Source organism: Fusarium proliferatum (assembly GCF_900067095.1).
Source record: "Fusarium proliferatum ET1 genome assembly, contig: FPRO_scaffold014, whole genome shotgun sequence".
In the NCBI taxonomy this organism is placed as follows: Eukaryota; Fungi; Ascomycota; class Sordariomycetes; order Hypocreales; family Nectriaceae; genus Fusarium; species Fusarium proliferatum.
Window position 1 is genome coordinate 710,423 of NW_022194803.1, and position 27,867 is coordinate 738,289.

The window sequence follows — 27,867 nt, forward strand, 5'->3', positions numbered from 1 at the left end:
GGTACATGTACCCGGGGCAACATTTCTTACAATTGAGGTAATCCGTAGTCGACTAGAGAGTTGGCGATAATGGCATTCGCCAAGCATCTCCCAGTCAAGGGCCACTCCTTATCTATTGTCATCTGTATGGCCTGGCAGACTGATGTATAAAGAGCAAGACAACCTCCACCGAGATTATTGAATCATCACGCTTCAGAAGCCTTAACAAATTATAACAGCATTATTGAATAACAGCAGCATGGACTCGAAGGAAGGCCACAACGTTTCTGGCTCGGCCAAAGCCGCAATAGAACTTGCGACCATGGATGCCAGCGCCAGTGCCGGAGAGACAAACGCCACCTTCATAATGACCCCAGCCGAGGAGCGAAAGCTGGTTCGAAAGATTGACTTGCAGTAAGTAACTCATCGCTTGCTGTTTTCCAATGATCTAATAGTGTTACAGCTTGATGCCCTTGATGTTCGTTCTCTATCTGCTCCAGTATCTGGACAAAACGTCACTTGGCTATACTGCAATTATGGGCATAATACAGGATGCAGCAAGTCAACCTATATCCATCTCAGTAACATGAACGCTGATAACAATTTTGCAGAGCCTCAACGGTACTCAATACTCCTGGGTCTCTAGCTTCTTCTACGTGGGATTTCTCGCAGCCAGTCCTCTATCTTCAATCCTCTTGGTCAGATTCTCAGTAGTTAAAGTCGTCGTCATTACGGTGTATGTTTTCCTCCCCCGAATGCCCTCTTACATCCTTAGGTACTTACATTGACCTTCAATATTAGTCTCATCTGGGCAGGTATCCAAATGGTTATGGCCGCTGGTAAGAGCTTTGCCAGCCTTGCTGTCTTACGTATCTTACTCGGGGCTTTTGAGGCCGCTATCAGCCCAGGCTTTACCATAATTACGTCCACTTGGTACAAACCCTCCGAACATGCTTTGCGTCACGGTCTGTGGTACGGCGGAGCCAGTGTAGCGTATATAGTCGGTGGTGTTATTGCGTATGGAATCTCTCATATCAACAGTGCGATTAAAGCCTGGCAGGTATGTGAGCGCAGGGTTGAGAGAAGAAGCAATCTGCAATTCAAAAACTAATGGTTCCACTAGTTTCTTTTTATTATTTTCGGAGCAGCAACCTTTATTTGGGGCTTAGTTGTCTCGTGGCTTCTGCCTATTAATCCCCAAAGTGCTTGGTTCCTGAATGAACACGAGAGGAAACTTGCTTTTGAAAGAGTCCAGGGAGCAAGGCATTCAGTCGAAACAGGAGAGTGGAACCATACACAGATGAGAGAAGCCTTCATGGACCCTAGGTCTTGGTTGTTTTTTCTCATCTGTGTGTTCTCAACTATTCCAGGTGGTGGTATGACTGCAGTAAGTAATGCAAAATACCCAAGACCTCTTCTACCTCGACAACCGCTTTGAGCCACCGCTGACCAGTTTCATTATAGTTCGGCAGTATTATAATCAAGGATTTTGGTTACAGCGTGCTCCAAACTCAACTTCTTTCTATGTCGGTAGGTGCGTTTCTTCTGTTCTTTGTCATCATGACTGTGGCCATTTCCATGACTCTGAAGAATTCGCGATGCCTATCCATCGCTCTTCTCAATTTCATATCTTTGGCCGGGGTTTTGATGGTAAAGCTTCTTCCCGAGTCCAACAAGACAGGCCGCCTTGGAGGGCTCTGGCTAGTTTGCGCACACGCTAGCGCTTTCCCAACAATTCTTAGTTTGGTTTCCAGTAACATCACGGGGCATACAAAGAAAGCTACCGTCAATGGGATGTTATTTATTGGGTTTTGTACTGGATATATTATTGGGCCACTCACGTTTATCGCGCAAGAAGCCCCTGCTTATAAGGTAAGCTCTGCATAACTGTTCACTAACTGTAACCCTCTACTAATCTTTTCTTGCAGACGGCATTTAATATTATGGTTGCTTGCTTTGTTCTCAATATTGCTATTATCATCTCTATGAGACAGATAATGGCAAAATGGAATAACCAAAGGAATCAGGAGTATGGACCTAAGCCTGTTTCAAATGGACTCATACTTGAACACGGGAGGCAAGTCGATCTTGACGAGACCGATTGGGAGAACAAAGATATTCGTTACTGTTTGTGAAAGGGAGTGTTCCAATAACCTTGTTACCAGCTGTTTAATTCAAAACACAAATTGTAACCCGTATGTCCTCACGAGTGCCATCGTAATCCTTCTAGTGGGATAGTGAGCAGAATCCAAGAACACAGGAGATAAAGGATCGTCCCAATTATGCCTTAGGTCTGTTAACTCCATTTTTCACTTAAGGCTGCATTAATACGGACTCCCAAACAAAAAGGAGTTTCTGCACTCAGTCCAGAGGACTGTTGACCTGGACCTTGAAATTCTCCACTAAGGATTCTCCAAGGCTCCGAGACTTCTCCCCAGCTCCGAAATAAGCTAGGCTCCGTTAGGCATTCCAAGGCTGTGGTGCCGGGGCAGTCAAATTGCCTGTTACTACGGAGTAGCGCCATGGAATTCTCTCTCACGTGGCTCGTGGATCATCTTGCTTAAGATACCCCTTGGGCAGGAACCTAGCGGGAGGAGAAGGTAGACCACGGCTTTTTCCAGACCCTCGGGGACCGTCCGGTCATTTTCCCGATATGCCAGAGAGTAGCCGGCAGTTCGGTAATCATTTTAGTAGCCGGAGAACCTCCCCACATAGTCCTAGAATACGGATACACAAGCTAGACTGAAAAGACATCTAGATGTGGGGCTGTTTAAATGTACTTCAGAACCCAGTCCATTCAAGAAGGAATTCATAGAACTATCTTCAGCGTGTTCCGCCTTTGTCTTTGAGCAGTTCAACAGCTGAGTCTTGGACCAACGAAAATGAAGTCGCTTCATCTAGCCACTCAGGTATGTTCTGTCTGAGGGGTCCAAATTCGTGAAGAAAAAGCAGCGATGAACATCTTTTTCCAGCTCGGCGTATTAGCGTCCCTCTGGATCCAGCTATCGGTCGCCTTGGTTACCCAACTGCCTGTTCTGAATGGTAAGATCGTTTTAAATAATAGAATCGCATCTTGTGGCTAACATCTTCGGAGGCCCTATCATGCCTAGCCTACCCAAGGGCGCAAAGACAGGACTAGGCCAGTTTAAGCATCCCGGGCTTTGGCACTCACACAACGACTTGGAGCTTATGCGCACCATGGTAAGAAACCACCAGGAGCCCTGGTTCAGCGGGTTCCGGAACCTGCAGGCTGATTCGTACTCCTCGGTGGACTACGTAATGAGAGGACCCAAGGCCATCATCTCTAGAGGAACTCCCAGCAACTACAGTACCTTCTCCGCCGACACACGAGCTGCTTATCAGCATGCAATTCTCTGGTACATCACGCGTGAAGATGCGCACTGGAAAAAGTCAACTGAGATCTTGGATGCTTGGGGCACCAATCTGACCAACGTGATTGGCGTCGATACAAGCCTCCTCGTAGGTGTTGAGGGTGATAGCTTTGTTAACGCAGCTGAGATCATGCGCTGGGAGGGCAACTGGACTGAGTCTGGGGCTCGCTGGCAGGGTACTACTGGCTTTTCTAACCAGTTGTATTGGCTCTTCGCCAGACAATCAATTGTTATCGGCCACGCTAACTATGGCATGGCATCGATCAAAGCTCTCCTCGATTTCGCTATCTATCTGGATGACGTTAATATGTTTAATTATGCCCTTAACTCTTATCTCAACGACATTTGTGCAGGGCTTCCAGGAAACTTTAATAAATTGACTGGTCAGTCCTCCGAAGCCGGTCGAGACCAGTCTCACGCGCAGTCAGGGCTGGCCTGGGCCGCCCTAGCCGCTGAAACACTCGAGAATCAGGGCATTAATGTCTGGGATGAGATGGATGGGGTGTTGCTTAAGGCGTCCGAGTACCTGGCGAGGTATAATCTAAACGAGACGGCTGAGTACGACCCAACCTTCTACCGTTGCCTCGCTGTCCTCGTGGATGGACCGTGGAATACTATTTCGGAAAACAAACGAGGCATATCCGCGGACATGCCGGCTGTTTGGGACCTCATTTACTACAAGTATGTTGTTGAAAAGGGCAGGCGGGCGCCATGGACAGTGAAGGCAAAGGACTTCTATGACTCGCAAGGTGGCCAGAAATCTGGAGGTTATTCCGTTATGGGATGGGGTGATCTGATCTGGGCTAAGAAGAGCAAGAGAAGCAAAAGATTTTGGGCGAGTGATTATTGGAACTGGAATTGAGCGACATTCAGTCTTACATAGTGATGGTCTTGTCAACGTCAGCAGTCAACTATGAATTGTTATGGACACCTAAATGTAGGATAACTGATAAGTTGACTATTTTAAATAGGAGATCACTCCTTACTTTATGTTGCTGGAATTATGGGGCAGACGTCATGCTAGTGCTGTTACTTTTCAATTTTCAATTTTTAGCTTTCTGTTTTTGAGTTAACTATGCTAAGAAAGTGCTTGTATGAAGGATTTTATCTACGGAGCGAAAGAGTATCGTTATCTCAAGTAGCTTTTGTATCAAACAATATCATAGTATTCACCAAAAGTAGCTCATTTTCGTATGGCATGATCACCACCCCTGATGATGTCACCAAAATGTTGGGCGGAAAACTTAATGGAATGAAAGCAGTGCCAATGATTTCGTGTTGCAAATCATGCTGCCAGAGTCGCAGCAAGTAATTTGGGTCTATTATTGTGATTTTAGAATGAAAATTAGTAAACACGGGCGTAAGATATTTCTTCTGGGCAGGTTTTACCGATATTTTACACCTAGCAGTCTCAGACATGAAATTTTCATTGGGCGTTTAGAAGGTTGTCAGTATTGTGGACATCTAGTTTAAGCTCTATGTCCATATCTTATGGCTATGAGGGGCGACGGTTCTGTAACCATCCGATTCTCCGACATCCGTTTCGTACCATTTGACATCATCTAAGTACAAGGTACGGGTGGTGTTCGTGTAGGACTCCCAGTCTGCAGATTTTGTTTTTTGATTCAGTTTGTGGACGTCTTACAGCTTCTCTCTCGCACAAAGACTTACCATGAGCGTATATTCCGTTTTTGAAATACCAGCCTTCGACAAGGGTATCCTTCGTCCAGGTACCAAAGCCAACGTCGATCCCAACAGAGGAGTAAATCTTTCTTTTGTTCCACCAAACTTCATATGCGCCGTCTTTCTCGGCAGATACTCTCATCCGGATGACGACATCATGCCAACTGTTGCGCTTCAATCTATGAATGATGGTTGTAGTCACCGGAGTTCCGCAAGTCGAGCGATGGTTCACGACTACTGAGTTATCAATGATCTCCAGAGTTCCACACCATGATATGCAACGGGTAGGACAGAATTGCTGAGCGATCACCGTGCTTTTGTCATGCGGAAAGCCACGGGATGGCACGTAGAGTCGAAAACCTTGCCAGCCTTCCTTATGCATCTGAGGGACATTGGACCTAGTCTCAGGCTTGAAAACACAAATCTCAACCCCTCTGTCATCACGAGTACCATCATAATCATTCTCGTCGAAGTACATTGACAAGGCCTTATGAGAGATTGTGCCAGCGGATGGTGATTTGGCATTGCAGATGGAAAACGGGCCGAGAGAGGAAGAAAAGTCAGATTGAACAAGGGTGCCACCAAAGACAGGGTTAGCTACGATAAGTAGCGCAATAGGTGTGAAGAACATGTTTAAATCGAAGTAAACAGGAAATAGTTACTGACTGCGTCAGAATCGTAGTAGGCGCAGCGCAGTGACAATCTTAACTACATCGATCGGCTATAATCGATCGGCCTTCGGGAGAGGTCTCGGAGATCGTCGCACTGCGGTTGGTTAGTGGCCATGCAAGCTGGTGGCAAAGCTGGCGGCAAAGCAGTTCTGCCTCCGATCACCAGATGATAAAAGAGACTCAATTATGCAAGGTTACGGAGTAATTATCCACAGATGTAATAGTACATTTCCAGGTCTCTCCGTGTTTTTCCACAGAAACGTGTTAATCAGTTTCCTGATTAAGGTAATACCTAATAAAGGATCTTAGGTTTCTAAGTATAAAAGAATAAGCGAAATAAGTGTAAAATATATTTCAGTTTTTCCTTAAAATATATAAGTAATTTAAGTTTTAAAGTATAGCTTATATAGACTTTATTAATAATAGTTTAATTTATAATTATTTTATTATTTATAAACTTATAATATATAGATAATTAAACTTTAAATTAAATATTTATATCTTTCTTTTAATACTTTTTATAATATTTCTTAATTATTATAAAAGCTTTTAAATAAAACCTTATATTAAAGAAAAAGAAAAATTATTTTATATTTATATTTATAGACTAAAGTTAACTATGTAAATAGTAGTTATTCTTATAGCCCTTATTTTAGTTTTTTATTAATTTTTAAGTAAATTATAAGGTATAGAACAGTAAAATAGGTAAACTTCTCTAGAAAAGAATATAATACATTTTCCGTAAACCTGGATTCATTCCTTATCCCAGGTTATAAGGCTTTAAAGCTAATTATTTGCGGTGTTATTAATAAAAGCACTTGGTGCAGAGCTTGCTAGACTATGACGACAGACTTTTTTTGTTACGTTGCTGATATGTATGGTGGTATACGCTCTTTCGACTCTCTAACAACGCGTCACTTTGGAGGCCTAGGCGGGTATATGCGTGGTGAGGAGCCTGACAGCAGTTTTGCCCTGTCGCAAGAAGCAGAGTCACATAGTTGCAGTAAAATTCCATAATCCCAGAAACAGGATAAAGATTTGACGCACTCTTTTACCAGAAAAAATAATCGCTTTTGCGCGCAGCAATGTTTGTGGAGTAATCTTGTGTTTTGATATGAGCATACGTCTTATGGAAATCGAAGGGATTTTATAATATCAATCGTAGAAACCTGTTATGTATCTCCATGGTGTCGTTACTGTAGACGCGGTGCGTCGCTATTATGTCGTGGTCGGTTTTTCAACAGTACTTTCCCGTCCTATATGGTTTCGAGGCCACTCTATCCATTGAAGGTAGGCCGGAGCAAGCTTCTTCTCGATGCCGATTATCATATATTCGGCCCATCCTTTCATATACCAGAAGCGTTCTAGCGTCTGTACTAAAACGGCAAAGTAGGCAAGCAGTATTAAGGCTTCCGGTACCAAGTTTTGCACTTTGCCCACGAAGTCATCTTCGAGAACCCACGGCCAACGCATAACAACATGTGTCTTACCATGCGTTCGATATTCTGGCTTGTCGGCGGTGCCATACACCTCGCGGTAGCAGTCTATCAACGCCTCTGAAGCCACTACCAAACTCTCCGAGCCCATTGTGTTGGAACCAGAGAACAAGACTGCCAGACTGGCCAATGGTCTCTCCCATGGAATGTACCCATTGTCTATAGTTGCCTTCAGTGGATCAGTGGGGTCTCCTCCAGGTGCTTCTGGGGGGAACGGGCCAATATGGCCAGAGAATATAGCTTCCATTCCCATTGAATCTACAACATAGCGCACGCCTCGAAAGACATACCACCAGGCGATACCTATCTCCTCAACCATGTCTGGTTCATTGTCAATCACTGGTGGTTTTGCAAAGTGATAATTGCATATCAGCACCGTGGCGATGTATAATGCTGAGCAGTCCTTGCCGCTGATGGCGGGGAGCAACCCGGTCACTTCGCGTAAGGCCATGTTGTGGTGGGCAGTGGCAAGTTGTTGGCTAACAAGGGAACCATGAACGTGGAGTCGTGTCTGATGCAGAGCAGACATCGCGAGAAGGAGTCGGAGGACATAGGGGTACTCGAAAGCAAGTCGCGGGACTTTATCGCGCCAAAGGACTACATCGTCCCCGAGCGTGAGCGAAGTATTTGTGATGTAATGGTGTAATAGCTCCAGGTCTTTGGTGTTCAGTGGCGGAGATGGATCCGCAATCTTTTTTGGCATCGGAAAATGAAGCCTTGGCTGCGTGATAGTTTTGTGGCCGGAGGCATCGGAATTTAAAATCCACTTGTCAATCTTGAGAGGCCGACCACGTCTTCGAGCGAGGGTTGTGGTTATGACAGGTAAGGCATTTGGATCTTCTGGGGCGGTGTTGTTTGAGGCAACCTGATCGACACTGAAATCGCAGGGCAATGGAAAGCGGATACAATTGCTACAGCTCGGTTTTCCCTCATCGCACTGGCAATAACGTCAAAATTATCACTTCAGACCGGTCAAAGAAATGCGAGAACGACATGATTGAGATAAACAGAGAACATGAGTATAGAACACAACGTACCTTGACTCTACGACGTTTACAATTACGACATCCGTTGCGAGATTTCTGGTGAGCCCGGCGTTGCATAGGGCGACAGGGACATCGTGATGAGGTATGATCTTGTACGTGCGACGCAGTGTTTTGTTCACTACCCATAATTACTGAGAAGGGACTGGCAGCTGGATAGAAGAATGAACCAATAAATTAGGCCGTATTCCAATTACGTGAGATTTGTGTATATACAGCGTGGAGTTTGATTGATGATAGGAGAAAGAGAGTAAATTTCAGCAAACTGCCCCACTTTCCCGGTACCAGTTCTTCCGAGCCATGTCGCTAGTCACATGATTCCGATATATCTCTAGTCTACCCTGTATATTTTAACTTAACTTTCAACTCAGTAGGTATTTGACCTATAGTAAAAGCTATAATAGTAATATAAACGTTGGACTTGATACTAAGCTCTGTATTAAGGTTTTTTATCCTTACCGGCAGCTAGGCCAGTATACTTACTTTTGTGAATAAGTTACGAAACGCTGCCTTAAGTTTCATGTCAATCGACGATGTTGGGAGCAACTTGTTTGTTCAGAGTATTATTCTTTTCCTCGAATGTCAGACTGAAGGCAAGGTTACAGAGCCACCTTAGGATCACGTTGACTTCATGACGTTGCCGGTCGAATTGGCAAAATATTCAGCATATTAGGTTCTGCATTCAGGCGACAGACCATGCTTCGAACTGGCCCTCAGCGTGCCCTTCTAATTGTGAGAGCCTAGATTGGTCAGTTCCCACAATCATTAAAATGGTGGGCAATGCAATCTGGGGCGGTGGAACAGGACATTAGTGCGGAATGTAAGATCTGGTTTCACTTAGACATATGCTTGTTAATACTAGCAAGAGTACTCGCCAGGAGCTTTTGCGACTAGTAACGGAATGGAGAGCGAGATGGTGTTCGCATTGCAGAATTGGCAGCACAGGAACAATGGCCAGGTAATAGAGTAGTGAGACTGATACAACCTAACCCAAAACAAAAGAGGTCACCCCTTCTCTCCAAAAGCAAGGTCAGAGCAGGACGTCATGACTTTATGTTCCTAATATTTCCCAGTATTGCTGAGCCCGGCACCTTGTTTGTTGGAGTAGGCTGGTGGTGTACGTCCAGCTGCATCTATTTATTTCCCTCGTACTCCCGATAATTGATATAAATAAGAACACTTATTGAATACAGGACCAGCACGCCGTAGAATTCTTCCTTTTACAAAAGGTGTTGAACGTAGCTTTCTGAGGATACGGGCATAGAATTTGCTGTTGAGTCGTGTTGTCTGGTTTCGTTATAACCACAGGTGAGGACTCAGGTTCTGTACCGTTCTCAACCCAAGCTCGGAGTTGATCAAATAATGCTTCTGGCTGACCACCATTACCCCCCCAGCAGTGCCCAAGGGCAGGAACCTGATAATACTTGTAGAAAGAGGTAATATTACCGACAAATTCTGACACTTGATTGTAGTAATGGAGCGTCCCTCCTGGGGAAATGCTTTGATCAGCCTGGCCACTGTCAGTTAAAGAAGAGAATGAAGGGTAAAGAATAGATTGTGCTTACAAGCCCATGGTAAGTTATCATCTTGCCTCCGGCATCCCTAAAGTCGCGCAAGTCGATCTCGTTGGTTCCAAGGTTAGAAGCGAAGATCTGCTTCACGTTTCGGAAGATTGTATCAAAGTCTCGGCCGGTCGCATTCTTCAACTGGGCTGTCATATCTTTCTTGACAAAAGCCCTGTAAGCATATTGAATAGAGCCTTGTCCTCCACTTGTGCAGATAGTACCATTGCAAGTCGTTGGGGCAACTGTGGACAGATCACTCCCGATCTCGTAACCATAGTACATGAATTTACCATTAGAGAACCGGGGCCCGCTCCATGAGGCATTGGCAACCGCTGCAGCGGCATGACTGATCTTCATTTCTGAGCCAATGGTCGAACAGTTGAAGGTCTTCCCAACCTGCTTGAAGGGATCAAATTGTCGTCGGCAACCATCAACATCGCCGATGATACCGTCCTTAACACCATCCAGCTCATCACAAGTTGAGACGGCGAGGGAGGTAATAGCATTCAGCTCACAGTCGCGGGGAAATTGCTGGGTAGACTCCATGTAGAAAGTGGGCCAGATTGTGTTCATGTAGAATTCGGCCCAGTTGATAGCTGGAGCGCCTGCGATGATCCCATCGTAGGCTGAAGGATACTGCTGAGCCAGCTTCAGTCCTTGGCGGCCTCCCTGGGAGCAACTGTTCCAGTATGAGTATGATGGAGCTTTGCCGTAGTAGCTTTTAATGAGCTGCTTTGCAATGATAGCCTATGGCGAAGACGCGACTTAGCATCAAGTTTGGTTATTCTCTGCTAATAGTATCTCACCTCGTCATTCAAAGAAACCTGGCCAAAGTTTTGCAGCGCATTTGTGTCGATGTTGCCAGGACTGGCCAGTAGCCATTCGACAGGATTAGCGACTGTAGGTATTCCTGCATCGGTGGTGATCGAGGCAAACCCGTTTGCCACAGCATTGATCATTCCTGCATAAGTCAAGATGAAACGACCCGGTGTCCATCCGGAGCCCCCGAGAGATTGCAGTCTCCCGTTGTAGCTCTCCTGAGTAGGAAGCCAAGCTTCGGCGTGGATAGTATCATTCTGGCCCGGGTGTGTGTAGGTGACGGTGACGTTACAGAAAGTGACGTTTTTGACGTTCAAAGCTGGCTGTGAGTACGTCCAGCCATGCGGAACGTCAAAGCTATAGTTTGGCACGACGGTTGCTTCAATTGACAGAAATTCAGCGCCAAGAAGTGTCGGGGTCGCAAAAGCAGAGGCCACGCAGCGGCTCGTGATGGCGGAAATGGAAGTCATCATGTATTGGGAACAGTAGACAATGATGGTTATAGCACAACACAAAGCCTGGCTTCAGTATCTCTATATAGAAAGAAGACATGACTATGCTGTCATAATTCTGGATGACGACAATAGAGTGCCCAGAACTTCTTAGGTAATTTAAAAAGGTACTCTCAAATTAACGTAATTGATGATTTGGTCTCCACTGTCCGTCATATTGGTAGCAGAATGGTGCTTGACATCCGTAACCAATACGATATATGGAGGACACTGCCGCATTGGGGTTGAAAGCATATATTAAGCCGAGACTAAGGAGAGTAGTGAGTGTATCTGGAGGGCGTGGAGGCCGAGTCAAGGGTGAAATAGACTACGTAATCCCACGAAGAAATGAGAGCTACGAAGGGCCCACATCTTTGAATATTTGATGGGATCCACTTTCTCGCCTCATCCCTCCCCGTATCGAATACGATAAATAGACAGAGGTCGATTCTGTTCTCGAATTGGTTTAGTCAAAAGGGGGTCCACCAGGCCGTGGACAAAAGGATCCTTGGAAATGTTGTCTTCACAATCTTTTCTACATACTATGTTTCATTTACTAACTTCTTGGTGGATACAACTCATGGCCAGAATAGAGCATGCTGTGTCCCTGAAAGCATTGACCATACAGACAATAAGTACTAATAGTCGCGATTTCGCTCTACCACCAGATAGAAAAACACAACAGAAGCCAAAACTACTGCATCTATTATTCTCAGTCTTTCATTTTATAAACTATTTTTGTCGCTGCTTTCCTTTTCCAAATTGACCATGTCGCAATCACAGGATTGGCAGAATGGACTTAGTGGCTGTTGCTCACCTCTTGACTCCTGCTTGCTTAGCACGTGTCTACCTTGCATTAGTAAGTTGTCAAGAGCTTGTTCACTAACTGTTGCTAACATGAACCACCACTCAGTCTTTGGCCGTACTTCCCAGCGTTTGGATAACCCTTCTGAACCGATTGAAAGCATCAATTCTGACTGCGCGATCTTCTGCGCTATTCAATCCTTTACTGGTTGTGGTTGGATGTAAGAACTCTTTTCCCCCCTGCCTTGCCGCTTCTACGTGAACTAGCGAGATATATGTTTCATGCTAATATGTTCAATTGGCCAAAAGTTATAATATGATGAAACGTCGAGAAATCCGTGAAAAGTATGGAATTGAAGGAAGTGGAATGGGTGACTGTTGCGCCTCTTTTTGGTGTCTCTGTTGCGCTCTCGTTCAGCAGGACAAGGAGGTCAAAGTCCGCACGGTCCCAGCCTATGACGCGCAAGGATATCAGCCGGTAGCAGACGGCATGAAGATGCCCTAAGGCCTGTTAAAAGAGTGGCAGAGAGGCAAGCAGTCAAGGCGGAGAGAAAGAAACAGTGAAGAGGTAATGCTTTCATTATAGTAGTGCTATAGGGCTTAATGAATTGGGTGCTGATAACACTTGATATGCCATAATTTAGGGCTGTAATGTCTTTAGTGTTTCATAAGCCAGTCTGCACTTACCATTGAGGGTTTCTGTCACACATTATATACCGTGGGAGAGGTGCCACGTCTTAGAATTCCCGGTATACAGTTTTCCGATAGTCCTCAGAGATGTATACTGGGATACTTTATGGTTTTTCCTATTGCCCTGTGGTTTATGCCGCGTTCTAGAATGAGGCCCTTAAAGAACGCATCAGCCAAACTATCAGACATAAATAACTCTGAGCCTACCAGGGATATTATCTTCTGTAGCAAGCATCGTAGATTTGCTGGAGAGTCAACGACGAAGTCAATCGTACAATTAAAAAACTATACTGTTGATAGTAGGCCTCTATTGCCACTAAGATCCGATATCTCCAAGGTGGCTGTAGTAGGATCGCGAGCAGACTCCAAGAACACTGGTAATAAAGGATCGTCTTAATTATGCCTTAGGTCCGTTAACTCCATTCTTTACTCGAGGCTGCATTAAGTCCTAATGTTAAAGGTCTCTGTAGTTGGCCAGCCTCAATTAGGTAAATGCAGGTGGAGTTTAGAGTGCAAGCATCTTTGCACCAGTGCCTCAGGTCCGTTAACTCCGTTCAAGGCTGCATTAAGTCCTGATGTCAACGCTCTTTGCAGCTGGCCAGTCTCGATTAGGTAAAGGCAGGTAGAGTTAAGCACGGGCCAGAGAAGCGTCTTTGTAGTAGCGCCCTCGTATTTGATACGATAACGTATTACATTGCCAATTTTGCTTAGAGAGCCCCACCGGGCCACCGCATAGCTGAGACGTCGGCGTTGAGCCCTCGGCAAAGCTAACCTCCTACATGGCCTGGTCATAACTGGCAACAAAAGGGCAACACTCACGCCGTCCTATCATGCGATAATTTAAGCAATTTGACAATTGTTTGGCGACATTCAGAGCCTGTGATTTTCATGGGATATGTTTTTTAAACCAGCTATCAGTGTAATTAGTCGCTACTCTTCTCAATGTGAATGCCTATTACTTCTCTATGAACTGTAAACTTCTTTCTGTATCTGATACGAGCAAGAGTTGACTCCTAAGAAACCTGACTTGCCTCTTGCCTGGTCCTATAAGATTCATGATTGGTCAGTGCTTGAGCTAGGTACAAAATAAGGTTCTTTGAACTGTCCACTGTCTCTGTACTTGACTGTCTTTGTGCTATGGCATCATACTCCGCCAGTTTGTCCGCTCCGCTCGCAGCTTGTAGTCGCCTTCAGCGAGCGGACTTCGAAGTTATTGGGTATCGGCATCAAAGATGTGCTAATTCCGGCTCATCAGACCAGAGGGACATCAGTTAGAATCACTATAAATACAAGAAGTCACCTTGAGATTCGATAACAATCAGATCAAAGAACATACTTTTCTACATCAAACCAAAGCTAAACACACCCAAATCCATCGAAATGTCCGCCCCTCCTTCTTCTGATGCTCCTTGGTCACTGGCTGGCAAGACCGCCATTGTGACTGGAGGCTCCCGTGGCATTGGACAAGCGATCTCGATCAATTTGGCACGCAAAGGCTTGTCAAAGCTAGCCATCACGTATGCAAGCAACATCAAGGCTGCGGAGGAAACCCTGAAGATATGTCAGGAGCTCGGAGTGAAGCAGGCAGTAGCCATCCAGGCAGATGCCCTTGATCCTGAATTTGGGCCTAAAACTATCGCACAGACCTTAGAGCGCTTGGACACCACAGTTATCGATATCCTCGTCAATAACGCCGTCCTGGCCGACCATACTAAGGTACTGTCTATCAAAGACACGACCTTGAACATCTTTCTCGAGATTATGCAAGCCAACGTTTACGCCCCAGTCTCTCTCACTACCTCCCTTCTACCTCATCTACCTGATTATGGGGGCCGTGTGATCAACATCTCCAGCGTTCTGGCCTACCAGGGCAACACTGATCCAACCGTTGCATACGGAGCCAGCAAGACCGCTCTCCAGAGCTACACGCGATCATTCGCTGAGAACTTTTCGAAGTCTAAAAACGCTACCTTCAACAGTGTCGTTGTTGGTCTTACAGCTACGGACTCGATCAAGGCCAGTCAGCACATGATGCCCCCGGGATTTCTGGACGGGCAGATCAGGGACACAACCGCTGGAGATAGAATTGGCGTTCCTGATGATATTGCCTATGTTGTTGGATTCCTTGCAGGCGAAGAGGGCCGGTGGGTTAATGGGGCTGCTGTTAGTGCGAATGGTGGTAACAGGCTTCTTATTCCTGCACTTGGTTAAGTAGTGGTCGTTCCTCCAAGCATCGGAGTTGCAAAGCTTTGCATCAGACTTATATAGGCCACTGGTGTATCAAGAAGTATCTTATAGACTACTTCAAACGTATTGTATACACGAGGAACTACTATCTTCTACTCAAAGTCTCTTATAATTATTGTCAATTATATGTAGTAATTCTACTGGTTATTCTTAGAAACACAATATAGAGAAAGACGTAGTCTGAGCTTTTTATGAGACTAAATCGGCTTAAGTGGTTTTTGCGTCTGCGACTGACACGATCTTAAGACTTGAATCTCCCTGCCTGATAAAAATCAGAGGTATCTTAATCCAGCTCTGACTCAGAAGAGCTTTCTCTAACAAAGCTTGTCTTGCTGAACACAACCCTCCATCGCGGACCGCTGCATAGATTTTCACTCTCGGCACGCCAAACTTTAAACGACAGTGTAATTTTCTTATCCTTAAGCCGAGTCTCTACAGAAGACTCCATTTCTTCCTCAATACTGTTCAGCATATACCGAACGATCATTTGCTGATAGCCCAGTTGCTCTGCCGAGAGAAAAAGGTCCTTCCATAGATTGTGGACTTCTGGTCTTGACATGTCTAAAAGACTCGCCTCCAGAACCCACTCACCGTCTACCTTGTGCCAAAAACAGATGAAGAGGGTGTTTGTCTCGAGCACAAACGCACCCCAATTTTGATATGAGCCATGGGGTCCGAAGAACGCCCTGTCTTCTGCGTCCCAGAACTTGACAGGTGTCTCGACTGCGTAAACTATCGATATATCCGACGGCAGCTCTATTGAAACCAACGTCAGTCGACTAGATGAGATAAGGTCCGGCCCTCTAGCCACGGAGAATGGCGATCGTACGGCCAGACTAGGCATCGTGGTGAGAAGGGTAACAGTGTAAAACGCACTTTCGCCCCAAGATGCAGTCTCAAGGTGGAAGGAGTAATCGCTTTCACAGAGGCTATGGGCCCTCACAAAAGTGTTGGGTCCCACCTTACGCATGGGTATTGTCAAAAAGTCTCCCTCGAAACCGGGAGCCATACAATCCAGCTTCAGCACGTATCTGTAACCCTGATCTGAGTAGTCCAGAACACACACTCGGGCCATTAGCCTGAGGCCCTTGTTTGAGACGCTGATTTCGCCCTCGTCCATCAGGGAGTCCGTGACGGAGTACATCTCGGAGCAAGAAGCGAAATGGTTCACCGAATCGGCCAGAAAGCCGCAGTACTCTTCTTCCACCACATCCGATGAAACCGGTGGCGTCCAGGCCAAAAGGCTCAGATCGTATGTAGATCTGATGATTTCTTCTTGGAGGCGCCTAAATGCGGTCTTGCCTTCTCCGTAGAGCAGTGGCATATGGATGTTGCATATCCCAAGCAAGCAGTATGCCATGTCTTCGACACGAGTCGTCTTTCGGCCAGCAGCCCAAGAGAGCCGTTTTGCGATGCAAGCGGATGAGATCGGAGCATTGTGACCAAGTATATTGGGGTCGATTGGGGTGATAACTGCAAGTTGGCCCATGAGGCTGTTCTTGCTACCAATGCAGTCCCATGAATTGTTGAAGAAGCTCATGAACTTTGGCGCTATCAGCTCCTGTAACGTCCAGCCGCGGCTGAACCATCGGCAGTCTCCTAGCGACGACCCTTCGAACTTGTCCACGAGGTACACGTAGCAGACAGCTGCCTCCTGATACCACAGAAACATTGAGTTGATGGCTTCAGTCAACTCGGCACTGCTGGATTTGTCAATGCAACAGGTGTCAATCCACACATAGTCGAGCCCGTCACCCAGTGCTAGCTCACAGGTCTTACGAATCTTGTCATATCCTGTCTTCGCTTTGAACGATTCGCGATTACAATCCTGGTAAGTGATCTCTTGGTGAGTTTCCCAAGTATGCGAAAGAATGGCATATCTCGGTCTATCGCCGTAAAATTCTACAAAAGAAATACGCTGAGTCTCAACAAGTGTTCGCGCTTTAATGAGCCTCATCTCGTCAGTGGAGGCGGGACTATAGGCGTGAGGGGAATGGATTTGCGGGAATATACTCACAGTACGTCTGACTGTATGCATGTCGGATGATACCTTGGCAGTCGCTTATTGGTGGTGGTGCCAGCCCCAGCTTAGTTGCTCAAGCCTCATGTCAACTAATAATTGCACCTATTAGCTTCTGCTTATCTTATGCAGAAGTCTGCTGCTATGACTATCTCAGTTCAAAATAAACATACCGCCTCTATAATAACTTAATAGGTAACCTTGTTCATACTAGGTATTCCGATTATCCACATATAGGCGTCGGATAACAACATCCAAATTTAGTACTTCCTCAAGGAGGGCAACATGGTGAAATCCTGGTCTTTTTTCCAATACGTGCGGAAGACAAACACAGCGTCACATGGCACTGCATGATCAAAATGGTCGTAAATGAATGACAAGAGAAGGAAGGTCTATGTAGATCCTCTAGTGGCTCGTGAATCCCAGCAATTGAAAGTGCGGGGAAGGATGGTCTTTATGCAGGGGTTGTCTACATCTTGCGTCAAAGCACATCGTAAGACAAATACGATATTGACCAAAGCTTCTGTAGTGTCTACAGGGAGTAGTTTATCGTGCATCCAAAAAACCGATTGGCCAAGGCATAGATCCTGATCTCCATCTCCGTGTTAGTCAATTGGACGTTATGGCATGGGTCTACTTTGTGCTACTAAGCTTCCTTGGCTGGATGGAAGCTATACGGATTCTTGATGGCTGCCTATATATAGCTCTGCCACATCTGCACTAATCATACAATCATCATCAGCTTTCAATAGCTTCATGGTTCTTCAATTGCCCTTGTCATCGAAGCAGCGATGCTTATACGTCTTCTTTCGCACCTTGGCCCTGTCCTTTCCCTGGGAACGGCCTCTGTAGGAGCCGTGTCTCTAAAGCACAGCAAAAGAGGTAAGAAATTTGAGCTCCGTGACCGCTGCGGAACAAAAATTGGCTAAAAAAGTCTCAGCGACAAGCCCAGCTTCTATCGGAATTGGAAATCCCGTTCTTACTTCGAAGTGGATTGAAGGCAGTGACTATGAGCAGGTGGTCGAGTTCTTCATCACCAATTCAGATGACAAGAATCCTCTGACTTGGGACGACGATTTGGAAGTCAGCGTTGAGTCTTCTTCGCTCGAGACTACCACTCCCGGCACCTTGATTCGCTTGGGACCGAAGCAAAGCGCTGTTGTCCAAGTCGGTGTCAAGAACAAGGCGGGAGTGAAAGCCGGAACCAAATGCGATGCCAAGGCGGTTGTGACATGGGGCTCGAAAGAGGATCCTAAGAAGTCGACCAAGGACTTCTCTGGCGAGTGTGGAATTGGTGACTATCAGGCTTCATCAGGCAGCCTCAGCCATCATTGGAACCCGGATTGGTTCAATGACATCAAATACGGTATCTTCATCCATTGGGGCCTTTACTCCGTCCCAGCCTTTGGAAACAAACCAGGACCGAAACAGGATTATGCCGAGTGGTAGGTGAGATCCTATGGCTCGGCCATACTTTATGCTAATCCACTATAATTAGGTATGGTTTCCGCATGACTCAACCGGACTTTCCGTCCGAAACCTACCAGTACCACCGCGAGAAATATGGCGAGAACTTCAACTACGACGATTTCGTGTCCAACTTCACCGCCGCCAAGTTTGATGCGAATGAATGGATGAATTTGGTTGCCGATGCGGGAGCGCAGTATGTCGTACCGGTTACAAGTGAGTCATTTCATGGAGATGAAGATGCAGGAAAATAACGTCGTCTGTCCAGAACACCACGATGGCTGGGCGCTCTTCGACTTCCCAGACTCAGTCAGCAAGCGCTCAACGGTTCACTACGGCCCAAAGCGAGACTTCCTCAAAGAGCTACTCGATGCTGCCAAAGCCAATCACCCGAAGATCCGCCGAGGTAAGTAATCTATATAGGCGCCTGTTAGTAAGACCAGCTTGCTGATACATCCTAGGCACTTACTTCAGCATGCCAGAATGGTTTAATCCAGCTTATGTCAAGTATGGCTGGGACCAACATTACAAGGGAAACTATTACGGGCGGCCGCCTACCAATCCTTATACTAATAAGAGCATCGAATATACGGGCTACGTGGAAGTCGATGACTTTCTTGATGACATTCAGAATCCACAGATCGAAGCCCTCTTCTACAAGTATGAGACCGAAATCCTGTGGTGTGACATCGGAGGTCCCAACAAGGCTCCAGATGTTCTTGCGCCTTGGCTAAACTGGGCTCGTGATAAGGGCAGGCAAGTCACTTTCAACGATCGCTGTGGAGCTGCTGGAGATTACAGCACCCCAGAGTAAGTCCATAACTCGTCTGTTCAGTGTTATCAATCGAGCTGACGTCATTCGAGGTATGCCGGTATCTCTTTCAAGGCCAGCAAATTCGAGAGCAACCGTGGCCTCGACCCTTTCTCATTCGGATACAACTTCATGACAACCGATGATGAGTACCTCACGGGCGAGGAAATCGTCAACACCTTGATAGACAATGTTGTCAACAACGGAAACCTCCTGCTGAACATGGGTCCTAAGCCGGACGGAACCATTCCGAAGCAGCAACAGCTCAATCTCCTGGACGCCGGAGCATGGATCAAGAGTCACGGTGAGGGAATCTTCGGCACCAGGTACTGGCCAACTGCCCAGACGTCTGGTCCACTCCGTTTTGCTACGGCGCCAGAGGCATTTTACATCCACCATGTTGGCAAGCCGTCATCCCCACTCGTCATCAAAGAGCCTGTGCCTTGGGTCGAGGGAGATAAGGTGACTGCTATAGGCGGCAGTGCCGATGGCACAGTGCTTGATGTCGCCCAAAAGGACGGATCGTTTGTAGTACAGCTGCCCGATAAGGTCATTCAAGGAGACAAGTACATCTGGACCATCAAGATTGAGTACAAAACTGGCAACTAAGTTCCATGGATATGTACTCTTACTAAAAGAAGCAAGATTCAACATCTGCTTGCTAGTATCTACAACCTTATCATCAGTCTATATTCAACACCCATGTACTCTATTAACTTGGCCGAATGTGACAGTAAGATATGTCTACTTGGCAGTTTCTGCATGTTGCCCGTTGTAACGGGTTCTAAATGCGCTGCATAAGTCGCAGGCTTCTTTTGTCCTCATTCTTAGCTACTAGGCAAATTCCAGTCATTTCTTACCCTGGTTGTCCGTTACCCTATTACCCGCGCAAATATGCAACGGGAAAATAAGCCAGGCGGCTGTTGATCGGCGAGCGGGTCAATGTAGGTTCACCCCGTACGAACCCGCGCTAGCCATTGTTAGGCAAATACGACGTGCGTGGGGCTAGCACGCTGCTAAATACATGGCATAGCTTCTACAGCTGCTGGATGACATGAAGCCCTACGTTTGACATGGTCTTTGCGGGTTATCTGCTATGTGCTTAATAAGGCAGCTATTCTCTACTTGCCATTATCACCTGTTTCCCAATCGTTCAAGATTACCGCTCCACTAGCCACTCTCTATCCATCACAATGAAATCTCAAGACCACCTTCCAGTCATCGATTCTCACATCCATTTATTCCCAGCGTCCGAAACCGGTTCTCTTTCTTGGTACACGAACGAACATCCTCTTGCTGGTCAACACTCAGTCGACCAATACCGGGAGGCAACGGCGTCTGAACCCTCTTTGTCGGGATTCATTTTCGTTGAGACGGACCGGAAGAATGATCTCAAATCCGGTGAGCTCGATGGCTCGGGGTGGAGGGGACCTCTCAGCGAACTGGCTTGGATCAAGCGTATCGCCCTAGGACAGCCGCGCCCTCATGAAGGACACAGTGCAGAAGACCAAAGGTTATGCCTGGGAATCGTGCTTTGGGCACCGCTTCCCAGCAACGCAGATGCTATGAAACTGTACCTGCTCAAGGCGGAAGAAGCTGTCGGATTAGGGTGGTCAAGGGTAAAGGGTTTCCGATATCTACTGCAAGATGAACCACACGGAACTATGCTGCATGATAATTTCATCGAGAACACGAAGCTCCTTGGCCGCCGTGGCTTCACTTTCGACGTTTGTATTGATTTGCACCGACGAGGCCAGCAGCAGATAAAAGACCTTGTTGCGTTTGCCAAATTGACACGAGATAAGGTCCCCGAGAATGAGAAGGTGGTTTTGGTTCTCGACCATATCTGCAAGCCTGACATGAGCGGCTCAAATTCTGGCTCCGATGTCATTTTTATCACCTGGCGTGATGCAATGCACGAACTGGGCCAAGATGAGCACACTTATATCAAATTCTCTGGCGGCTTTTCAGAAATGGGCGACTCAGTTAATGATCTTTCCACAAACGAGATCTGCGAGGTGCTGGGGAAATGGTTCAGGGTGTTGCTCGAATCATTTGGACCGAGGCGGATTATGTTTGGTAGTGATTGGCCTGTCTGTACCATCAATATGATGAATGCGTGGGAATGCTGGCGTGATGTAACTGTCCAGTTATGCCAGGAATCAAGTCTTACTCTGGAAGAGCAGGGCATGATTTTCTCTGGTACCGCCAGGCACGCATACAACTTATAATGTAGTATTAGAGTTCCTACGGACTTGGGTCAAGGCAAGCATGCCGGTAGCTTTATTATCTCACAAGACTAGAGTCTTGGCTGTAGGCCTTGACTGGTTCTAAGATTTATATCAAAGCTCGATCTTATGTATGCCCTGGAAGTAATCAGAATCCTGTAAAACAGTATCCAGCAACGCCAACTCTATTATCCTGAGCAATTTTCTTTTAACATTTGTTTATTAATTCCCTTCTGCACTATTATTACGATAAGTGCGAGGACAGATCTTTCCATTAAGGTTGATAAAATACTTCCTCGATTGGTTTCCACCAGGATGGCTCGACCGACTCTGAGCTCACAGCCCCAGGAACAAGGCTCTCCTGGAGAGCATCAGTTATCTTCCACCACTCCTTCACACGTGGATTCTGGGCCATTCTTTTCATGTCACTCTCAAAATCAGTGCCGACATATCTAAAGGCGGCAAACAGATAATGGCTCTGGTCGTCGTAAAAGATACAATCTGCTGGCCGGTAATGGATATGAACTGTTAGTGGCGTGCAATTCTCTTCCCAAGTTTGATTCCATGACAGGAGGGAGAAGTCTATATCTTACAGTCTCGGATATTAGACTGCTCGTTCTGAGCAAGAACCTCAGGCCATACTCTTGCATGAAGTTGCTTGTATTCTTCAACGTGTTGAGGTTTAAGCTTGATGATTTGCGCAAAGCGGCGACCAGGGTTGTCAGACATTTTGACCGGTGTATAGTTGCCGTGGGGTATGTTGATAGAAAGTTCAATCTAGATCATATAAGAGTTTGTAATCAGATGACTACGAAAACAGAGGGGGGCACTGAATGCGTCATCTTATAGTATGGGCGACGCCTATAAGATCTGTGAAAAGCATCGTGCATACAGCCCCCAAACGACTCGACGGTTTCCCGGATAATTGCGTGGGGGAAGGGGGCAGAATGCAATTGTCTGTATCCTTGGGGGCGAGGTTATCAACATACAGAAGCTTTCTATTAACGCTGTAATCTCTGCAAGGTCATACGCTCCATCCCTTCTGAGTTTGGTGCCAATATCAATGAGGCACGGGGCACCTGTCTTTGAGATTGCTTCGCGCTACAGACTTGTCATAGTGATCCGAAAAAAGCTACCCCTCACTTGCCCCGTAGTCTATTCCATATGACCGATGCTTTACGAACATCCTTGTCAAATTGAGAAGACGAAGTTCAAGGTGTAATTATCCGTCGGGAAGCTTGCTGCCTCCCCCGCTCGAAACATTAATGGAAATCACCCAATTGGACAAGCTAGTCTTTGGGGGTCCTACCCCAGATGAAGTTTCCTGTCCAAGCTTCTGTGTTCCCCATGGGGTAGCTCAGCTTAAGATTTATTACATGTGAAGTTGATATAAATAATTCAAGCTCCTCCATACTGCAGCTCCTCTCCACCAACGCAGCCAGCTCCCTGCATCTGTATCACATTGCCTTTCCAAGACACTTTCCAACTTGAACCAGAATCCCAATTGTCAAAATGGGCGTTCGAGCCTTTTTCAAGAAGAGGTCACTCAAAGTCTCCGACGACAGGGTGACCAAAGCCGCAGACCTTACCCTGCGCGAGTCTGTCTGGCCCATCGCACTTGTCACAGTCTTGTTCTTCCTCTGGGGCTTTAGCTATGGTCTCTTGGACACTCTGAACAAGCATTTCCAGGTGACTTTGCATATTGATAGAGCCAGATCTGCTGGACTACAAGCTGCCTACTTTGGGTTCGTCTCATTGACAGTCTTCTGTCTCGTCATTCCTAACGATGTCGCCCTAATAGTGCCTACCCGCTCGCTTCTCTCGGCCACGCCGCGTGGATCCTACGACACTATTCCTACAAGGCTGTTTTCATCTGGGGACTCAGTCTCTATGCGATCGGCGCCCTTATTGCGATTCCATGTATCAAGGCAAAGTCATTTGGAGGTTTTTGTGCCGCCATTTTCATCATCGGCAATGGTCTTGGATCTCTTGAGACAGCTGCCAACCCTTTCATTACTGGTAAGTCTTTGCAGTGACTCTCCTTCTGTCTTGTTATCTGACCCCAAGTAGTCTGTGGCCCTCCCAAATATGCCGAAATGCGAATCAACCTATCACAAGCCTTCAACGGTATCGGCTCAGTCGTTGCACCTGTTCTAGGCTCTTATGTGTTCTTCAACTTTGACGATCAAAAAGCATTGGCAAACGTGCAGTGGGTGTATCTTTCCATCGCTGTCTTCGTCTTGCTTCTCGCCACTCTGTTCTTCTTCTCAAACATCCCTGAGATCACTGATGCTGGTACGTTTCAATGCCATAAGCGAACTTCAAGGTCTTCAAATCTGACACCAGTTACTTAAATCTAGATATGGCTCGACAAGCCGAATCCTCCAACTCGGACACTCACGATAAGCCACTGCGAAAGCAATACCGACTCTTTCACGCCTCCTTCGCACAGTTCTGTTACTGTGGCGCTCAAGTGGGTATTGCTAGCATGTTCATCAACTACGCCACCGAAACGAGAAAGAATACCAGTGATTCCACCGGTTCCAAGCTCTTTGCAGGTGCACAGGCTGCATTTGCTGTTGGTCGCTTCTTCGGCGTCTTCCTCATGAAGTACTTCAAGCCTCGCCACATCTTCCTCGTCTTCCTCAGCATGTGTGTTATCTTCCTCTGCCCTGCGATTACAGAGAGAGGTGATACAGGAATTGCCATGCTCTACGTGGTGCTGTTCTTTGAATCCATCTGTTTCCCAACTATTGTCGCTCTTGGTATGAGAGGACTCGGCCGACACACGAAGCGCGGTAGTGGCTTTATCATTGGTGGAGTTATTGGTGGTGCTTGTGTTCCTCCTCTTACTGGCGTGGCTGCGGACAGACACGGCACGGGAATGGCCATGGTTGTTCCTTTGGCATTCTTTGTGGCTGCTTGGACCTTTCCCTTCTGCGTCAATGTTCTTCCTGGATACAAGAAGGGTATTGATGCTTTTGAGAACACTCACAACGAGCCATCTAGTGTTGCCGAGTGGGGGGGGAAGGGCAGCGAGGATGAGCAGCGCCATGAGACAGTGGTTGGGGAGGTCAAGGCCTGATGAATCACGTCTCTTCTTGGTCGGCTTGGTATCCATGGTGTAGTGAGCTCATTCGATTCTACTTTACTGAGATTGTCTCCTGGTACTCTTATGCTCCTTGGCAATAATAAACTCAAGTGGCTATATTGAACTTATCCTTTTGCGGACGTTCCTACCGTGATTTAATACTGGTTTGCTGATGCTCTACCAACACTGGAATTTAATGACTATCCGAAGCTGTCTCATCGATGAACCAAGTCATCAATCACCTTACGTTCTGTGTGGTGATAAGAGCTCTCAGCCTAGCCACAGGTCTTGACTGAAGAGAACACATCCTCACAACTTAGAGCACCCGCCACCCTCTAACCTTAGTGGCCAGGGCTCTTGTTGTAAGACAAGTCACAGATCTGATCACGCATATTTTACAACGGATTTGCGTCTCGTTGCCTATGTGAGAACTCCCGTCTTTAGTCCTCAAATTATAAAGGAGTGTTATTGAGCGACAACAAGGAACTAAAGTGCCAGCCCAGTTGCCCCTTCGTTCCATCGGTACAAAGATAATGCTCGGCGGCGAGCCTTACTCTCCTCCAAGTTAGACGTCGCAGGACTCCTCACGCTGTACAGGGTCGACCTAAGCACTTTACGGAACCGTTTCTACATATGACAATTAGTATCTGAAGGGCTCAAGAAAATTGCCGCTTCGATAGATGGCATGGGGAAATATACCTGGAACTCGGTGCTCAAAGTGACAACACAAACCTCATGCGCTCGTATAATAATCTCACAAGCCTTTTCGACAGACTCGTTCAGTCCAATCTGAGGCATTCGATCCGCGAAAAGCAACAAGATGAAGCTTCCATGCAAAAGATAAATGCCAAAAAGGTATGGCATAAAAGAAAGCTCCGGGTCACATGTCAGAATTCGTGACATGGCGTCAGATGCTGCTATCGCATGAGATGCACACTTCATGAAACCCACAGATGGTATCCAGCCATCTTTATTATCCAGCATCGAAACGGCGTCCCACTTCCCGTGAAGAAGGACATGAAGAACATGTAGTATGAACGTACTGTATGCAGTCACGAGCTGAGCTTGCGCATGTTGACGGTGCGATGAGGCGTGGCTGGCGGTATTTGAAGTCCTGGAATGATCGCCGTGGCTCTGTTGCGGTGATATCGCGCATTGTGGCGTGCGCACTTGACTCGCTGGTATAGTTGAGGCATCAAGGGCATCGACCTGGTATGCGCTGGCGAGGTCGGCTATGCTCTGTGCGCAGTGCGCCATGACTTGCTCTATCATTGCCGTGGCCGGGTCGTCTTCTTCCTCATGCCCATTAACCTGAGGTCTTCGAATATTGCCAAATCTTGGATGGGATTTCTGTCTGTGTAGTTGAATAACATCTCCAAGGATTGTCATGAGTGGTAGAAAGTATTCGAAGAACCCAGTCCCTGTAATACGCGTTGGAGTGCCGAAATCCGCCGAATGCGAGCTATTACCAAAGGCTGCATCGACAGGGTTTTGTCCCGTCGATAATGCTGCCCAAGCCTCATCCGAAAGCGGCACATGCAATTGGCATTCATCGTCGAGGATGCGCAGTGGTGCATTGTACGATAGAGCCAAGTGGCGATCGAGACAAAAGATTAACCAAAATGCTCTTCGGCGCTCTTCTCGGACTTCCGCTATGCTCAAGCCTGTGCGGGAAGCTTCGCAGGGCCTACAACCGCATGAAGTTGTTTGGCTCGTGCACAGGGATGTCTCCGACTGTGTGAAGCTGTTCTCGGGTGAGTCTTCTCTGTTTAGTCCCATGTTATGAGACAGCCGTAGTGCCTTATTCCACCATCGGAGGCAATCTGTCTTGAAGTCCCCTCCTGAAGAGACGATGGTGATGAGGATGAACATGAGAACATCGTCGACTAGAGGTACTGGTGGAGAGACGATAAAGGTTGATCCAACATGGTACTCCTGCCGATTCTGATCCCCAGTCGTTGCATACTCGAGATCTCTCACAAGGGGGCCACCTAATATTACGCGTTGGTAGAGATCCCGAGAAAGAGAAAGACTTACTGACTGGTAGTTCTGTTCCAAACATCACGATCCCTCCCCTGGATCAAGCCCATCATCAACTTCCTCAACCCTTCACAAACGATCGCTTTCTGGCCGGGTAGCAGAAACAAGGAACTCTCTGCTGTCTGTGCACTTACCCACAGCATGGTTACCAGTAAAGCTGGTGTACATGTTCGTGGGTTATCGTCTCGAAGGAGCGATTCCTTTCGCATGACGTGTGCTAGAACATATGGAGAAGAGGATTTGAACAAAGATCCCCCGGGCTCGACAAAGTAGAGCTCAAACAACTCGCAGACAAGCCTGGCGTCGATGATGCCGTGAAGCAAGGGAATTATTGACTCGAGGCACTTGTAACGACATCCAGAAGATGGCAAGCTCTGTGTGACGGTTGACGCTCGCTCGCGTGCAGGTGACTCGTGGACAGAGTCCGCGCCATGATGGACTGCGAGGTCGAAATCGGGAAGAGGATAAGAAGGCTGTATGTCGGTTACATGGTACAGCTGATCGAAGGTCGGTGCCGGTATTGACTCGGCTGGTATGTCAAGAGATACAGCATCATGATGCGATGAGTGGCTCGATGAATAATGCGACGAGACTGTGTCATGGGGATTCGTGGGGAGACCAGGACTTCCCTGCACGTCATATGTCCCGTTCTGCTCTGGCCGTGGATGCGATGTGTTTTGCTCAACATCACAATCAGCTTCTGAAGAGTCGGGCTCTCGGTCCTGCTGTGGTTGCTGCACTCGATTCGCTGACTTTGGCTTACGACCACGCCTACCGATACTTCGCGTATAGTGACATGTAGACTGGTATTCTAGACCAATAATATGTCAGCACAATCTTTCTCTTGTTCATGCAAGGGACGCTTACCTTGACAACGACGGCTGGATTATCCCAATGTGAGCTTTCGGTTTGTGATTGGAGCTCTGCTTATCTGGCACTTACCACGGCTGCTGACCATCACAGCGAACTCTCAGAGTGCTGCATCTGTCACAAGCAAGTCTCGTTCTCTTGCGCCCGCTCGGTGGATCCCGCTTGGCATGTTGACGCGGTTCATTATGATGAGGATCCATGGTTATCGTTATCCACTGCTTGGAAACATTGCGGGAGGCACCCACTATAATCAGGATAATTAAGGAGACAAGAAAGTATCCGTGCGAGGTCTGGGTGTTGAGTAATTTACCGCCGGAATGCTAGAGCGACTTATTTTATCCGACGGCGGGGAACTGCACCAATCATCAAATTGCCAGAGCGAGGGGGAGAACACTAGCCTGTTCTCGGCAAAGTGCTTCACTACCCTACATCGTCAGCCACCCAGGATTCAAAGCATGGG

At 47.0% G+C, this 27,867-nt stretch overlaps 12 protein-coding genes across 12 annotated transcripts; 6 read left to right on the forward strand and 6 right to left on the reverse strand.

Moving 5' to 3' along the window:
• Positions 1-238: 238 nt before the first annotated feature.
• Positions 239-2,114, forward strand: FPRO_03910 (uncharacterized protein; the record flags this gene model as incomplete). The annotated part of the gene is made up of 7 exons (XM_031223987.1): positions 239-393; positions 443-560; positions 591-715; positions 781-1,039; positions 1,103-1,366; positions 1,444-1,851; positions 1,908-2,114. The coding sequence occupies 7 exons, from the start codon at positions 239-241 to the stop codon at positions 2,112-2,114; spliced, it is 1,536 nt and encodes a 511-aa protein (XP_031089292.1).
• An 819-nt stretch (positions 2,115-2,933) lies between these two features.
• Positions 2,934-4,233, forward strand: FPRO_03909 (uncharacterized protein; the record flags this gene model as incomplete). Its single annotated transcript, XM_031223988.1, has 2 exons — positions 2,934-3,021; positions 3,074-4,233. 2 exons carry the CDS (start codon positions 2,934-2,936, stop codon positions 4,231-4,233), a joined length of 1,248 nt encoding a protein of 415 aa, XP_031089293.1.
• A 614-nt stretch (positions 4,234-4,847) lies between these two features.
• Positions 4,848-5,685, reverse strand: FPRO_03908 (uncharacterized protein; the record flags this gene model as incomplete). Its single annotated transcript, XM_031223989.1, has 2 exons — positions 4,848-4,975; positions 5,043-5,685. The coding sequence occupies 2 exons, from the start codon at positions 5,683-5,685 to the stop codon at positions 4,848-4,850; spliced, it is 771 nt and encodes a 256-aa protein (XP_031089294.1).
• A 1,258-nt stretch (positions 5,686-6,943) lies between these two features.
• Positions 6,944-7,924, reverse strand: FPRO_03907 (uncharacterized protein; the record flags this gene model as incomplete). The annotated part of the gene is made up of 1 exon (XM_031223990.1): positions 6,944-7,924. The coding sequence occupies one exon, from the start codon at positions 7,922-7,924 to the stop codon at positions 6,944-6,946; it is 981 nt and encodes a 326-aa protein (XP_031089295.1).
• A 1,520-nt stretch (positions 7,925-9,444) lies between these two features.
• Positions 9,445-11,118, reverse strand: FPRO_03906 (uncharacterized protein; the record flags this gene model as incomplete). The annotated part of the gene is made up of 3 exons (XM_031223992.1): positions 9,445-9,774; positions 9,830-10,576; positions 10,636-11,118. The coding sequence occupies 3 exons, from the start codon at positions 11,116-11,118 to the stop codon at positions 9,445-9,447; spliced, it is 1,560 nt and encodes a 519-aa protein (XP_031089296.1).
• A 2,895-nt stretch (positions 11,119-14,013) lies between these two features.
• FPRO_03905 (uncharacterized protein) lies at positions 14,014-14,844 on the forward strand (the record flags this gene model as incomplete). Its single annotated transcript, XM_031223993.1, has 1 exon — positions 14,014-14,844. The coding sequence occupies one exon, from the start codon at positions 14,014-14,016 to the stop codon at positions 14,842-14,844; it is 831 nt and encodes a 276-aa protein (XP_031089297.1).
• Positions 14,845-15,163: 319 nt separating this feature from the next.
• On the reverse strand, positions 15,164-16,837 carry FPRO_03904 (uncharacterized protein; the record flags this gene model as incomplete). Its single annotated transcript, XM_031223994.1, has 1 exon — positions 15,164-16,837. The coding sequence occupies one exon, from the start codon at positions 16,835-16,837 to the stop codon at positions 15,164-15,166; it is 1,674 nt and encodes a 557-aa protein (XP_031089298.1).
• Positions 16,838-17,691: 854 nt separating this feature from the next.
• FPRO_03903 (uncharacterized protein) lies at positions 17,692-19,787 on the forward strand (the record flags this gene model as incomplete). Its single annotated transcript, XM_031223995.1, has 6 exons — positions 17,692-17,782; positions 17,841-18,345; positions 18,399-18,583; positions 18,636-18,773; positions 18,829-19,177; positions 19,232-19,787. The coding sequence occupies 6 exons, from the start codon at positions 17,692-17,694 to the stop codon at positions 19,785-19,787; spliced, it is 1,824 nt and encodes a 607-aa protein (XP_031089299.1).
• Positions 19,788-20,371: 584 nt separating this feature from the next.
• FPRO_03902 (uncharacterized protein) lies at positions 20,372-21,409 on the forward strand (the record flags this gene model as incomplete). The annotated part of the gene is made up of 1 exon (XM_031223996.1): positions 20,372-21,409. One exon carries the CDS (start codon positions 20,372-20,374, stop codon positions 21,407-21,409), a length of 1,038 nt encoding a protein of 345 aa, XP_031089300.1.
• A 271-nt stretch (positions 21,410-21,680) lies between these two features.
• FPRO_03901 (uncharacterized protein) lies at positions 21,681-22,135 on the reverse strand (the record flags this gene model as incomplete). Its single annotated transcript, XM_031223997.1, has 2 exons — positions 21,681-21,910; positions 22,000-22,135. The coding sequence occupies 2 exons, from the start codon at positions 22,133-22,135 to the stop codon at positions 21,681-21,683; spliced, it is 366 nt and encodes a 121-aa protein (XP_031089301.1).
• A 783-nt stretch (positions 22,136-22,918) lies between these two features.
• Positions 22,919-24,491, forward strand: FPRO_03900 (uncharacterized protein; the record flags this gene model as incomplete). The annotated part of the gene is made up of 4 exons (XM_031223998.1): positions 22,919-23,151; positions 23,208-23,425; positions 23,477-23,701; positions 23,767-24,491. The coding sequence occupies 4 exons, from the start codon at positions 22,919-22,921 to the stop codon at positions 24,489-24,491; spliced, it is 1,401 nt and encodes a 466-aa protein (XP_031089302.1).
• Positions 24,492-25,124: 633 nt separating this feature from the next.
• FPRO_03899 (uncharacterized protein) lies at positions 25,125-27,495 on the reverse strand (the record flags this gene model as incomplete). The annotated part of the gene is made up of 5 exons (XM_031223999.1): positions 25,125-26,488; positions 26,539-26,623; positions 26,672-27,340; positions 27,405-27,418; positions 27,480-27,495. The coding sequence occupies 5 exons, from the start codon at positions 27,493-27,495 to the stop codon at positions 25,125-25,127; spliced, it is 2,148 nt and encodes a 715-aa protein (XP_031089303.1).
• Between the last annotated feature and the right edge of the window lie 372 nt (positions 27,496-27,867).